General features: G+C 36.0%; 1 protein-coding gene across 1 annotated transcript; it reads right to left on the bottom strand.

Moving 5' to 3' along the window:
• Nucleotides 1-7,661: 7,661 nt before the first annotated feature.
• On the bottom strand, nucleotides 7,662-8,450 carry LOC142322716 (uncharacterized). Its single transcript, XM_075361792.1, has one exon. It carries the CDS (start codon nucleotides 8,448-8,450, stop codon nucleotides 7,662-7,664), a length of 789 nt encoding a protein of 262 aa, XP_075217907.1.
• Nucleotides 8,451-14,835: the final 6,385 nt, after the last annotated feature.

Genomic DNA, 14,835 nt, shown 5'->3' on the forward strand with positions numbered 1-14,835 from the left:
ACTGATAATGACACTTCATTGTGCGCCCAGGAAAAAAATATGTATTTTTATGTGTAATCATTTCTTATTTTTAATGCATTGCTTAATAAATATGGATTCATACTGGCCTTCACTTAGACAAGTCTTGCTCACCATGAAGTGATGCGTGCATGTACATCAAAATAACACTGCTTGATCTCAGTTAAATAATTAAAATTATAAACAATACTAAAATTCATGTTTGGAAATTCATCTTGATATAATAGTGTTAATTAAAACACTTTCTATTTCTTAAACATTATGTTTATTTGATTATTAAAAGACTGAATTTGAAAAGTCTTAAAATAATTTGACTAACCTGTTTCCATGATAAGCACATGTCATTCAGTTGATGTATTTAATATTTGTTTACTGTACATTTGCTTTGTGAACATTGTATTTAAAAATGAATATAAGAGTTTTAAAGCTATAATATTTCTCAAGTTTCATGTACACTGATTAATTATTCATGAAAGAAAGAACAACTCAAACAGTTTTAGCTGTTCGCAAGCTCATGAACTATTTCCTGTACCTTCGCTTGAAAGCATTATTAGCAAAGATGGCAACCCCTCAACAGAAAGCATTCTGTGTACCTGTAATTACTATTCAACATGCATTCTGTTTGAAGCTCCGTTGTTATCCCTCAAGTGACAATAATATTTGTAGACAGTATAAACAATTTGAAACCACTGGCGATATTTGTAGAGGGAAGAGTACAGGACAACCGAGTATGTCCGAAGACAATTTTGAACATGTAAGAGTCTTGTGTGTAGTCCTAGGAAATTCATTAGGAAGGCTAGCTGCGAATTAGAAGTTCCATTTACATCTGTATGGAGAGTTTTAAGGAAACACAACTGCATCCAAATTGTTTACAGCTGTTACAAGCTCTAAAATGGTTTGTGTGCTAACTTCGCAAATGAAATGATACACTGTGACAATGAAGACTTTCTTTATCATGTTGTATTCAGTGACAAATCAACATCTCATGTTAATGGAAATGTAAACACTCATAATGTGCTTATCTGAGGATTAGAAAATCCTCACAAAATATTGGAGTGTGGATGAGACTCCACAAAACTGAATGTTTTTTGTCCTGTATCCAGACTGCAAGTTTACGGGCTTTTCTTTTTCACAGAAGTAAGTGTGATTGGAATGAACTATCATATGCTAAAACAATGGCTCTTTCCTCTGCTGCAATACAAACCACAGAACTTTATTCGGCAACAAGATGGTGCATCTCCCCTCACTGGCATAATGCTGTACATGATGGTTGAATGAAATTCTCCCCAACCACTGGATTGGTCACCTGGGACCTAATAACAGGGCTTGTTTGCCATGGCCTCCTCGTTTTCCCGATCTGAACCTGTGCAATTTTTTTTCTTTGGGGTTTATAAAGTATCAAGTGTATATGCCATCATTACTAGCTTGATCTACCTGACTTTATTTGATTAAAGTATGGAATGAACTCTCGTATTGACTGGATGTGTGCCGTGTGACGAATGGTGCTCATATTGAACACCTACAGTAAACTGTTTCAGTTGCTCTTTCATTTCACGTGTAATTTATCAGTGTAAGTATAACTTATTTAATATTACATAACTTTAAAACCCGATTTCTTTTTGAAAACAGGTATATTCTCATATTTCATTGTTTTATTGATAATTTAATTTAATTTTGATAATTTAATTAAATTATTGATAATTTAATTTTGATAGAAAATGATATGCTGTTGGCATTGACAATTGATGATATCTGTTTCTTTAATTTGCTTTCACCGAGAAAAATAAAAACTGGTACAAAACAATATTTGGTTAATTAATTTTCTCTGAAATTACAAAATTTCTCTTAATTGTTTGTTTCTTTTTAATTGAAGTCAGAAAATGTTAAAATTAAAAACAAACTTTAGCAGACTATCACATATTGCTTCCCTTGTTAAAACATTTTTTTCCCAAGTTAATTAAACATAAAAATATAAAAAATAAAAACATAAACATGTTTTAAAAAATAAATATAAATAAAAAAACGCATAAATAAAACACATTTTATATTTATGTAAAAAATAAAAATATTTTACATACTTTTTTTGTATGATTAGATATAATTAAATAAAATAATTTATGTAGCAATGGTGTGGAAAGGATGCTCTGGTCACAAACTACGTAATGCTAGGTCAGTGAGTTGTTAAAAAAAAAAGATATTGATGTCAACAGAAACAGATATCATCTCTTGTCAATCAAAATTAAATTATCAATAATTTAATTAAATTATCAAAATTAAATTAAATTATCAATAAAACAATGAAATATGAATATACCTGTTTTCAAAAAGAAATCGGGTTTTAAAGTTATGTAATATTAAATAAGTTATACTTACACCAATAAATTACACGTGAAATGAAAGAGCAACTGTAACAGTTTCCTGTAGTTCAATATGAGCACCATACGGCACACATCCAGTCAATAGGAGAGTTCATTCCATACTTTAATCAAAAAAATTAAAGCTGGGAAAGCTATATTCTAGCTAGAATAGCTGTATTAAAGAGGAAATGATAATCATGTAAAGAATGTGGTAGTATCAGGTTTTTGCAAATCTTTACGTTTTGGTGTCCACTAGTTCATCTAAACAAAAAAAAAAAATCATGTGCATACATATGTGTGTTGCACTGCTTTTGGCCTTATATCTCAGGCTTGACCAAATTGATTTTCTTCAAATTTTGACTCAAATATTTCTATATATGGAGTATTGACAATATTAATTTCTTTTCAAAATTCATTAGGGTGGGGTATATCACAAAAATAATTTGATTTTGTTCAGAGGCATTTATAGAAAACTTTCTTAATGCAAATTTGTTGCCTACAATTTATATTAATTTTTTTTTTTAAAAACTCAACCTCACCTCTGAAAATTGTTTTTTGTTCTTTTCTCTAGCTCCCTTAGGTTTAAATATTTTTTCAAATTTTTTTTTGAAAGTTTAAACTTCATGTATAAAATTATCAAGATATAATTAAAAACGAAATTGTAGACACCGGACCTAAAATGCAGAAAAAGATGTGAAAGTTATTGTATGACTTGATCAGCATAGCCAGGAAAGTCATGCATTACTTTGGCAGTTTTTTCAATTTTAAAGAAAACTATGAAAGTGAATATATCCAATATTTTATACAAATAAAAATTTAAATATAGAATTTTGTGAACTTAAATTTTTTAAAGCATCCTTATAACTGTAATAGTTAAAAAATAACTTATTAAAAGTTATTTTTTAACTATTACAGTTATAAGTTTTTCAATATATATCAACACTTTTTTTTTTTTTAATTAAGTGATGGCTGAATGATGGAAAAGATGTAAAGGGAACTAGTCTGTGACAGTTGTTGCTGTGCATTCAGAATTTTTAGACTTGCAGGATTTAATGAGTTAAATGTCAAATGTTTGTCACTTAAAATTTATTTAAAAGTTTTTTAGAATTAAAAAAAGTTTTTGGATAACTAAAACAATTTTTCAGTGTTTTACAAGGATATATATATATATATATATCCTTGTAAAAGATATATATATATATATATCAACGTATATATATATATATATATATAACGTTGAGCAACATTTATTCCAAGAGACATTTATTTTTAATTTTTTTGATCATTCAGAATGTTCTTGTATCTTGAAGCAGGCATATACTGTAATCTATAGAACTGTAATAAATTGTAATTTAATATTATTCTTAACCCACGTATGTTTTTAAAAAAAATCATTTGTGGATGTACATTTTTTTTTTAACCTTGTATTCTGAGAATTATTTAACATTTTCAATAACAAAAATAAGGTGGAATATAAAAATAGGCGTGATGTGTATGTAAAGATTTTGTAAACAAACCTTGGCTTTGGTTTTAACTTGATCAAGTAACCGGTTTTTATGAGACAAACATGTGATTGCATTTCTAGTTTCTTACCGCTTTGTAATAATATTCTCTTCCTTTCTAAATTAAATAATGGTTTTTCTACCGAAAAATTGCGAATGTAATTTTAATATTCATTAGTAGTTGTAAATGTTATTTTTTATACAAACAATTCAAAAAGTTCGTTAATAATAATATGTTGTTTAGTTTAGTATTATGTCGGCGTAATAAAGTATTTGCAATAGTTGAAATATACCACAACTTGCCAAACGATAGAAAACACCTCAGAGTTAAAATTATATTAAAAATAACAAATATTACATGAAACGTACATGATTATGTATATATTATTATTTATGTATATGCCTTTATATATTATTTGATTAATGTCCATTCAAACGATTTTTTTTTTTTTTAATTGTAGATTTATTGATATAAGAGATAAAATTTCTCGTATACGACATCCAAACTTTGTAATTTTGATAATTTTTTTTTTATAATAATAAATGTAAAAATACTGAAATTAATTTTTACTTTCATTTTCAAAATGTTTAATTGCCGACGATAGTTGGTTGGCATTTGAAAAAAATTATCCATTATCATATATTATAGAAACATTTTTTTCACAATAATAAAAAGTTAACAAAAAACTTCGTTCATAAAATTAAAGTTATATTCATCAACAAAATGGAAAACATAATTTCTATTCTGAAAAATGTTGGTGAGCGGGACAAAAATAAGCATACTAATGAAAAGTTAAACATATCGATTTTTAAGCTGAACAAAAAGTAAAACCGGTCTAATTTGGGGACCCACAAAATTTGCTTCCTTATTGAAACCCCACTAACATGAAAGTTTTCTTTCAAACAATGAAATCCAGCACGATTTTTATCCGTTACCTTAAAAAAAGTATTTGAAAAGCCCTAATTTTATACGGAGCGGAGGTAGAAGAATCATTTCCGAGTTAACTGTGGAGTCAAATCCCAACAAGTTTGTACCACATTTTTCTATCCAGGCCTAAGTGCTTCACATTTTGCCATCCCTTTCTAATATAAAGTCTTGTCCCCTGCTGTCCTATTCGTACAAAAATCAACAAAATTTAGTGTAGCCGAGCTGCAAAGCCATTAAAAAGCAAAAAAATTTAAATTGCATCATTTAGTTAAACTTGTACTGAATTTTTTTTTCTGGCAGGATTTTCATATTGTCTTATGTTTCTTTCATGTTAGTTGTATAAGCTAACGGCACAGAAGGAAATCTGTTGCGATTGATCAAAAGGAAAACTTTTAAACTAATTTTCGAAGGATCAATGAACAGTCTCCATTGTGTTAAGTTATATTCATGAAAGAACAAATATTATTGCAGTACATTTTTTCCATATAAATCTTGAAACTCTTGACAATTACGAAAGAAACACACTTTAGTGTCAGTGGGAAGAAGATTCCATCCAGCCTTTTAGCCCACCGGCTTGGTCTAGTAGTGAACGCGTCTTCTCAGATCAGTTGATTTGGAAGTCGAGAGTTCCAGCGTTCAAGTCCTAGTAAAGTCAGTTATATTTACACGGATTTGAATACTAGGTCGTGGATACCGGTGCTCTTTGGTGGCTGGATCTCAATTAACCACACATCTCAGGAATGGTCGAACTGAGACTGTGTAAGACTACACTTCTTATATACTCATACATATCCTTTTTTTTTTCTCTCAGCTCTCCTGGGCCGGACCGACTTGGTATTACGCCATCCAGGGGAGTGTCTTTATACTCAAATAGGCCTTCCCGCCTACCAGCTATATACTGGCATGGCAGGTCGGCCTACCGGTAGCTCTTTTTGAGAGTAATCTTTTATTTTATGTGCCCCTTTCAGACACCACGCCATACCTGGAGTGTCGTGACGTGGTGTCGAGGTATTTTCTCTATATCTTGTGTTTTATTATTCTATTATTCCCTAAACTATATCCCCAGGAGTCCCCAGCGGCTCATTGGAACCGACACACCTCGGCATGCCGGCTCTCCCCGCTGAGACTGTCCTCCCTTCCCTAACCTAAATCAAAAACCCAGTCTCCTTTCGTCGATGTTTTTCTGCGATAAGATCTGTCTGGTGTAACACGCTATTTTCTTCCAGTTGGATTCCCGACTAGTCATAAAAGGTACTATAGCTTCGGGAGTCATCCCGTCGATCGCCATGTCAAATCTGAGGGCGGCCCATCTTTCACATATGAAGAAAGTATGTTCTGCATCGTCAATCTCTTCGCAATACATGCAGATTGCCTCTATTCTCCTTCCTACTTTAAGTAATTATTAAATGAGCCATGCCCGGTGAAAAAATTGCGTTAAAAAGTGATCCATCTCGCCAAAACCTCTTCTTATCCACGGTTCGATCTCCGGGATGAGGGAGATCGTTGTCTTGTCCAGCGACCCACACCGCTATTAGTCCACCTCTTTGGCCTCTTGATCTGCTCTGCCCTTCGATCTTTCGACTCTATATCTCGCGATGAGGTCTATCGGCAGTACTCCGGCGAGAACACAAAGGGCTTCATAGGACACTGTGCTATACGCGGCCACCACACCTAGGAGCCCTCTCCTATGCACCCTCGCTAACTTCTCCTTGTTACGCCTGATATCTATAGCGTGACTCCATGCGGGAACAGCATAAATCAACGAGGATACTATCGTTGACACCAACAATCTGCGTTTTGATGCTCTAGGGCCATTCTGCGTTGCCATTATAATGTTAAGACTCTTTACCATTGCTTCAGCCTTCCTACATATGTTACTTATATGGTCAGTGTATCTACAATTCCTCTGGAAGGTGACTCCTAAGTATTTCAAACTATGCACCTCTTCTATAACTTTACCATTGATGAAAATAGTAATAGGATCCAGTACTCTTCATCCAGTGATGGCGATACACCTACATTTTTCCAATGACAACTGCAGACCCCTAGAAATCATCCACTCATTAATGATCTGAGTGGCCGCGTTCGCCCTCTCTTGGACCTCAATTACCGTCCTGCCCTCAACTAGTACAGCGAGATCATCTGCATATGCCAAAACGTCAACTCCAGCAGGGAACATTCTGTGCAGGAGATCATCTATAACTAGCAACCATAGCAGCGGCCCTAGGACCGATCCCTGTGGCACCCCACCTTGCATCTCAAAATGAATTCTTCCTTCCTGGGCTTCAATCAAACATCTTCTATCGGAAAGATAGTCCTCGATTTGCGTACATATATAAGGGCTCAATCCCTTTGTGGCTATTGCCGTGTTTATGTGACTCCAACTGATTGAGCCAAAGGCATTCTTTATATCAAGTGAAATCGTTAATGGAATGCGTCTTGTGCGCCATGTGCCTCTTCTGACTTCATTAGCCCAGTCCGAAATCCTACAGATGGCCTTCACAGTGGACCGCCCTCGCCAGAAACCATACTGGTTTGGGCTAATCCCGACTCCCTGTTCTAGTTCCCGAATAATACGGCCCGCCAGCATTTTTTCCACGAGTTTCCCCATGGTATTCAATAGGCTCAGGGGTCTGTAAGTGGCGTCCTCCTCCATGGGTGCACTTTTAGGAAGGAGCACCACCCTGGCCTCTTTCCAACACGCGGGGAAAACTCTTCTCTCCAAACCGTAACTGGCAACCTCTAATACCTCCCAGGGAGTCTTCTGGACTAAACCTTTGATCACCGCTGCAGGGATTCTGTCCGGTCCAGGGCTCTTCTTTAAAGCCAGACGTTTGGCCGCTAGTTGCAGTTCATCTATAGTAAATCTCCTGCCTCACATGATGTGGGTCCACTATCATCGGCTATCATGCTAGGGAACAATCTCGCCACATGCATTTCAGCATTAGCCTTATCCAAAATAGGTAATCGTCTGCCGAACTTCTTAGTTACTATACGATAAGTTTGGCCCCATGGGTCAGTATCGAACTCACTGCAGAGATTATTCCAGCACTCTCTTTTCCTTTTCTTAATTGCTCTGTTAAGGGCCCTTCTAGTTTCAATATACCTTCTTGCTATATCCTGGTAATCTTCCCTACCATTTCTGAGAAGTCTCTGTTTTCTTCTCCTAAGGGACTGGAGCTCTTGTCTCATATTCTCGATCTCGTTCGTCCACCAATATACATTACGTCTCCTTGCAGCATTACTTGCCACTCTATATATCTCTTGTTTAATTATATTTGGTAAAGCTTCAGGGGTCTGCTGCTGCCTATCTTTTAGTCTATCACCTGTTCTATTGACTATTAGTTCAATTTGTTCCGCTGAAAAACTTGGTAGGGGAGGATACTCCACTCGCTCGAAATTCGCATCTCTCAGGTCTAGTATCGTTGCGCGGTGATCACTAGCTATATCGTCAATGAGGACCATCCAGTCATATTGTTCACTTTTCCATCTATTATCCAGGATGGTCAAATCAAGCACAGACTGGTGGCCTCTTGCTACATAAGTGGGTGTGCCGTCGTTTATACAATGACAGCCAGTAGTCTCAAGCAGGTCCGCCAGGATCTGTCCTCTCCTGTTCGTGTAACTACTACCAGCCATCACCATTTTACTATTAAAGTCACCCAACATAACTAATCTCTTCGGTGAATTAGTAATTAATCCCTGTAGGATATCTACGAAGCGAGTATGTTCCGCAAGCTCTATGTTGGGTGACACATACACACCCACTATCATGACGGTCTCATTCTCCAATGCTACCACGCCCCTACCCCTAAACCTGAGTCTCCAGTGAATATTATGATTTATGACCATAATAGCAACATCCCCCTGAGTATCAGCGATCCAGCATGACTTGGCTGCCTCGTATCTATTCGGCTCGGCAACTGCAAGGAAATCAACTCCTCTCTCGACGACGACTCGTGCAATTAGATCATGAGCGAGGATACTCCTGTTCACATTAGCAAATAATGTTCTATATATGTTGGTCTTTCTTGCATTGCCAAGCTCCAGTCCTATGTTCTCTGCTTCTGCAGTCGAGGCACTGCTTCGGTTCTCGACAGTCAGCAATCTTATGACCTCGACCGCCGCAATTGAAACAGAGTTCCAACTTATCTGGGCCCTTACAGTCCTGACGTCTATGTCCTGTCCCCCAGCAACGATAGCACCTGTCTTCGTCCTCGCGTATATAGGCTCGGCAACTTATCCAGCCTATCCTGAGCCTTTGCTCTACGAGTTTGCACGCTGCTCTATAGGAGGTGATAACCGTGACGTTCCTGGTCTCGCCAAAGCCTCTTCTGATTGATGATATCTTAAACTCTTCGTTTGGACCAACCCTGTTTGCTATTGCAGCCATCACCTCCTGTTCTGATGTTTCAAACTCTACATCTCTGATGTGGACAACAGCTCTTCTGGTGGCTCTACTCTTAAGATCAACGTGCAAATCCGCCGCCTTATCCCTAAGTAATGTGGTAAAGTCCTCTGCATTTTTTGCACCCTCGATCCTTACATATAACTCTTCGTTACGGCCCTTGCGCAGTGCTATTACGTTGTTTGCCTCCTCACTTGTCACCGCACCCTTCATCGATCTAAGGAGCTCCGCATACGTCTTACCCTCAGCCTTGACGATTACTGTACGACTTTGATCCGCTGGGGTGTAGCTTTCTTTATGGGTATATGATTCACTCCCACATACCTTACACTTGAATCTCCTTGAAGCGTCAATATGTATACTGACGTTTCCTTATTCCTTAACAAATAGGACAGGATCTTCTTCATGTAATTTGTTCCGCAAGCTCTATGTTGGGTGAGACATACACACCCACTATCATGACGGTCTCATTCTCCAATGCTACCACGCCCCTACCCCTAAACCTGAGTCTCCAGTGAATATTATGATTTATGACCATAATAGCAACATCCCCCTGAGTATCAGCGATCCAGCATGACTTGGCTGCCTCGTATCTATTCGGCTCGGCAACTGCAAGGAAATCAACTCCTCTCTCGACGACGACTCGTGCAATTAGATCATGAGCGAGGATACTCCTGTTCACATTAGCAAATAATGTTCTATATATGTTGGTCTTTCTTGCATTGCCAAGCTCCAGTCCTATGTTCTCTGCTTCTGCAGTCGAGGCACTGCTTCGGTTCTCGACAGTCAGCAATCTTATGACCTCGACCGCCGCAATTGAAACAGAGTTCCAACTTATCTGGGCCCTTACAGTCCTGACGTCTATGTCCTGTCCCCCAGCAACGATAGCACCTGTCTTCGTCCTCGCGTATATAGGCTCGGCAACTTATCCAGCCTATCCTGAGCCTTTGCTCTACGAGTTTGCACGCTGCTCTATAGGAGGTGATAACCGTGACGTTCCTGGTCTCGCCAAAGCCTCTTCTGATTGATGATATCTTAAACTCTTCGTTTGGACCAACCCTGTTTGCTATTGCAGCCATCACCTCCTGTTCTGATGTTTCAAACTCTACATCTCTGATGTGGACAACAGCTCTTCTGGTGGCTCTACTCTTAAGATCAACGTGCAAATCCGCCGCCTTATCCCTAAGTAATGTGGTAAAGTCCTCTGCATTTTTTGCACCCTCGATCCTTACATATAACTCTTCGTTACGGCCCTTGCGCAGTGCTATTACGTTGTTTGCCTCCTCACTTGTCACCGCACCCTTCATCGATCTAAGGAGCTCCGCATACGTCTTACCCTCAGCCTTGACGATTACTGTACGACTTTGATCCGCTGGGGTGTAGCTTTCTTTATGGGTATATGATTCACTCCCACATACCTTACACTTGAATCTCCTTGAAGCGTCAATATGTATACTGACGTTTCCTTATTCCTTAACAAATAGGACAGGATCTTCTTCATGTAATTTCCAATATTCCCTGCCGGCAAAATATACACAGCATCTGGTACTTGAGATATAACCCTCCTGACCGCTCTTAACAATGTAGCAAGGGTTTCCCTCTCAGGTACGCCAGAGTTGTAGCATATCTTATATTTACTTCTCTTTTTTCTGTAGTGCTGTCTCCAATGACTGAAACTTCATCTTTTATAATGTCTCCTGCGACTAATTTGGGGCCTTGTTCTTGTTCTCCCATCTTCTTTAAGTCTTTTAGACTGCATGTAATTTCCCTGTCAGGAGGGAGTTCTGTCACCAAATTTAGCTTACTCCTCAAGGAATCGGGCCACCTTCTGTGTAGGAGTTCTAACAGCTCCCCATCTTCTAAATCCTTAGAAAGAATATGTTCCATGCTATCTTCAGTTATCGGCAGATCCGTTTGTGTGGCTTGCGTTACCATGTTTGCCGTGGATGGCGTTTCAGCCAGCGCGTTCAGGCCTTCATAAATTGCTCTGAGCTCCTGCTCATGCGTACCAATGTATTTGCTAAGTCCAGCCCCCATATATTGTTTTAGGGAAGCCAGCGTGTGTCCCAGTTGATAAATTAGGCTACCCAAAGTTTCTGGTAGCTCTTCTTCTGATGACCCTTTGCGTGGTCTCTTCTTGCATTTGCCCTCTAATTTCTTGATAGGCACCACCCTCTGTTGACTACTACTTTGAGTGGCTGTTGCCTTTAAAGGGAGCGAACCTCTGCGCCTCATACTTGCACTATCAGATTACGGGAACAATTCCGCGTCCAAAAAAAAAAAAAAATTAGCTTGATAAACTAAGCTACAGCAGTCTATCAAGAGATAACAACAACCAAAATTAATTAAATTAATTCCAAAATCAAAAGTTTATCATTTGAAGAATAATAAACAATATTATCCACAGTCGATGCCAGTTATAATTGTCTATGCCATCCACTACAGATAAGCTACACCCGGATTGAAAACAACTCAAGGTACACCACTACTAACTCACAATAACCACTGCGACCAGCAGTCAACTATGAACCTTATTGCCAATAGCAATAAGGCTACTCAGATAAAAAATTCAATAAAAAGGTCAGTCCGCAACCAAAAAACACCAAATTATATTAAAACACTTCCGAAAATTTTCCACCGTCGATTCCCAATTCCAAAAATCAGATATAAAAACCGTTGATCCGAAAAAAACAGTATAAGACAGAGCGCACAACAATACGTTCGACCGCAACACAAGCTTCCACTACATATCCTATGAAGTATTAACTGAACGGTAATTACCGTAGCCTAAACAGAAAAAAAGATTAGCCTTTTAACCTAGATCCCAAAACCTCGGCCTATTTCTTCGACAAGTTCAAATTCTGAACAAGGTAATTCACCTTGGTTCATCAGTTGAGTTTCACGGGAAGAGGATTCTGCTCCAAACTAGGATCATCTTGCTCTTCATGTAGAACTTCAGTGGCTACTTCATATTTCAATTCATCTTCTAAAGTTGGATGTGTTGGAAGATGCGATACAAATAAGTCGTCACCATGAGGTACGAACCTTATAGCAGAAAGGGGTCAGTTCTTATCTTGATCCCCAACTTTACGCCAAAATGTAGTTCATGACATTCTTTAAGTAGTGGAATCCAACTTGGTCGTTATTCTTTAAACGTCAAATCTCCACGTACATTACAGAAGTAAGTAATCTTTTACATACTTCCTTGGCATATTTATTCATTAACACAACACACTTGACACAGTAACTGTAAATTACAAAAAAAAACATGACACCGCAGCGAATAAGTTACCATGAAAGACTGATATCTGGCTAATGTCGATATTTGCTTATTCGGACCTTCGCCGGTATATATCGGCAAACACAGATAAGCTCTAGTGGTGGTCGAAACGATAACTAGAAATTTAAAAAAATTACCCAATACCAATCTCTAAGGGAAATAAATTACGAGAAACCCTCGTAAAAAAAGTAAGTTTAAATTTAAGCTAAACATAACCTACGCTTGCTTCGCTTCATAACCTTGTCTAATTAACGTTAAGTATCCAATTTATATATGTTATTCTCCAACATTGGAGGAGATTCATCAAATTCACCGGATTTATAAAAAAAATTAATTAAATTTTCTGTATTTTATAAACTGAAAGGGCCAATCAGGATATAGAGAATATGTTAACTGCATGGATGAACGATGATACAAATAAATAGACGGTTTGACTTTGTTCAATTTTTTTATAAAAATATTTTTATTCAACTTTCACAACCAGTGCATGCTGAATACGACAAATATACCGGAGAATACTGATATTCCCTAATTTTGGTGTTTCACGGTAACACACATAGCGAAGGTTTAAACGATACTTGTTTGTTAATTTGATGTCTCAGAATAGTGCTCTGTGCTACAGTCTCAGAATCAAGTAAGTAAATTAATCTTCATGCATACACAGGTATTGCCTTCATAATGTTATATTTATGTCCCATCCTTTGTTAGAAATCATTTAAAACATTCTTTTATATGCATTAGTTATCCCTAAAAAGTACGTCGAATTCCGCAAAAGTAACACTTCAAAAATATTATCTTACAAAAACTGTGGGTAATGAAAAAAATTTAGTTGCATTTTTAAATTCAGCTAAAATGTTATATTAGGAACACGAAACGTTTTTTTGCCAAAAACTGTAAACACGATTTTTTTATCTGTAATGCTAAAATTTATTTAATTGCATACATCAGTAGTGTTTGTGATTGATCTGTTTCAGTTAAATAATACATTTTTTTGATGTTCTACTGACTGTATAAATAACATTTTTTGGATCCTATTTGTTTACTAAACCTGTATGATTTTTTTTAAAAGGAAAGGGAATATAATTTATGTTAAAACTAAAGTCACGGTTGTTTGTTAGCCTATTACATTAATTTAATCTTTCAGGTAATTCGCGAGTAGAATTTTTATTAAGATTACTACGTCTCCTTTATAAAATATATAAATAATCTATTATCTAGTCTTTGTTTGTCTTACATATCTGCTTATTTTGCAATTTTAATTCGATATTTTTTTATGTGGCTTCATATCCAAATTTTTCTTTCATATTATAGATGTTGTAATATTTTATTACAATACTAAACGAATTTCAAGCTTTGAAAATGTTGAATTATTTTATCGTATTTCATTAAGACTTCATATATATTTAAAGCATTCCATTAATAAAATTATAATAGTCGTAGAAAAATCCTACGTGGAATAATCACCCCTTGAGGAACCCTTTACTAAGAATTTTTTTATTTTACACCCAGAACTTCTATATTCAAAATAATTAGTACAACGGTTAGAATTCATGCAATCCTTAATTAATGTAGTAGTCTTCGAACTTCTCTACAGTATTTGATCTTCGATAATTTTTGAAATCAAGATTTAAGTTACAATTATCAAGTTTTTTATATAATTAGATAATAAAGAACCGACGAGTTTTTACATTTCTTAACGTTTCATGACCTAGTAGCTCAAAAAAAAAGTGGTGGTAATTTCGTACTTACGTGTGTTGCCATGTTTGAAGCTTAATAATTTTTGACTGAATAAACCGATTTTGATTAAATATTTGTACATAGACTATGTGGGGCAATTTGTTGGTAACGTTTTAAGGTCAATATTTCCAGCGGATGAAGGAATTTCGGGGGGGGGTCATTTTTTTCAAATTTTAGCCAATATAACCCCACTTTATATTAAACTCAGTACATGTGTATGTGATTATCTTACAATTTAAAAAAAAAAAATATTTCCCTAAAAATAGAAAAAAACTTTCTTTTTTCTATTTTCTATTTTTCTATTCCTTGCATTTTATTCAACCGAATTTTTTAATGTCTTCGTAATCATAGTAGTAGTGCAAAGGACCGAAAAAATATTTGGGGGCAATATTAGGAGTGGGGGAGTTGATTAAAGTTTAAAAATATCTTTTTTTTTTTTTAATTGAAAAAACATTTTTTTTGGTTTATTTAAACTTTTATAATATTAGAAGTTAATAAAAAATCAAAAGTTAATAAGAATCGATAAACCTTTTAAAGTAATATTGCAATAAAATTTTATTATAATTCACCCTCATCATAAAAACAAATCTAAGGTAACTTTTTAT

Source organism: Lycorma delicatula, chromosome 4 (genome assembly GCF_047948215.1).
Source record: "Lycorma delicatula isolate Av1 chromosome 4, ASM4794821v1, whole genome shotgun sequence".
NCBI classification, from domain to species: Eukaryota; Metazoa; Arthropoda; class Insecta; order Hemiptera; family Fulgoridae; genus Lycorma; species Lycorma delicatula.

Bases quoted from the DNA above. Each gene is read 5' to 3' on its own strand.
- LOC142322716 (XM_075361792.1), bottom strand. From the start codon at position 8,450: ATGGTGATGGCTGGTAGTAGTTACACGAACAGGAGAGGACAGATCCTG.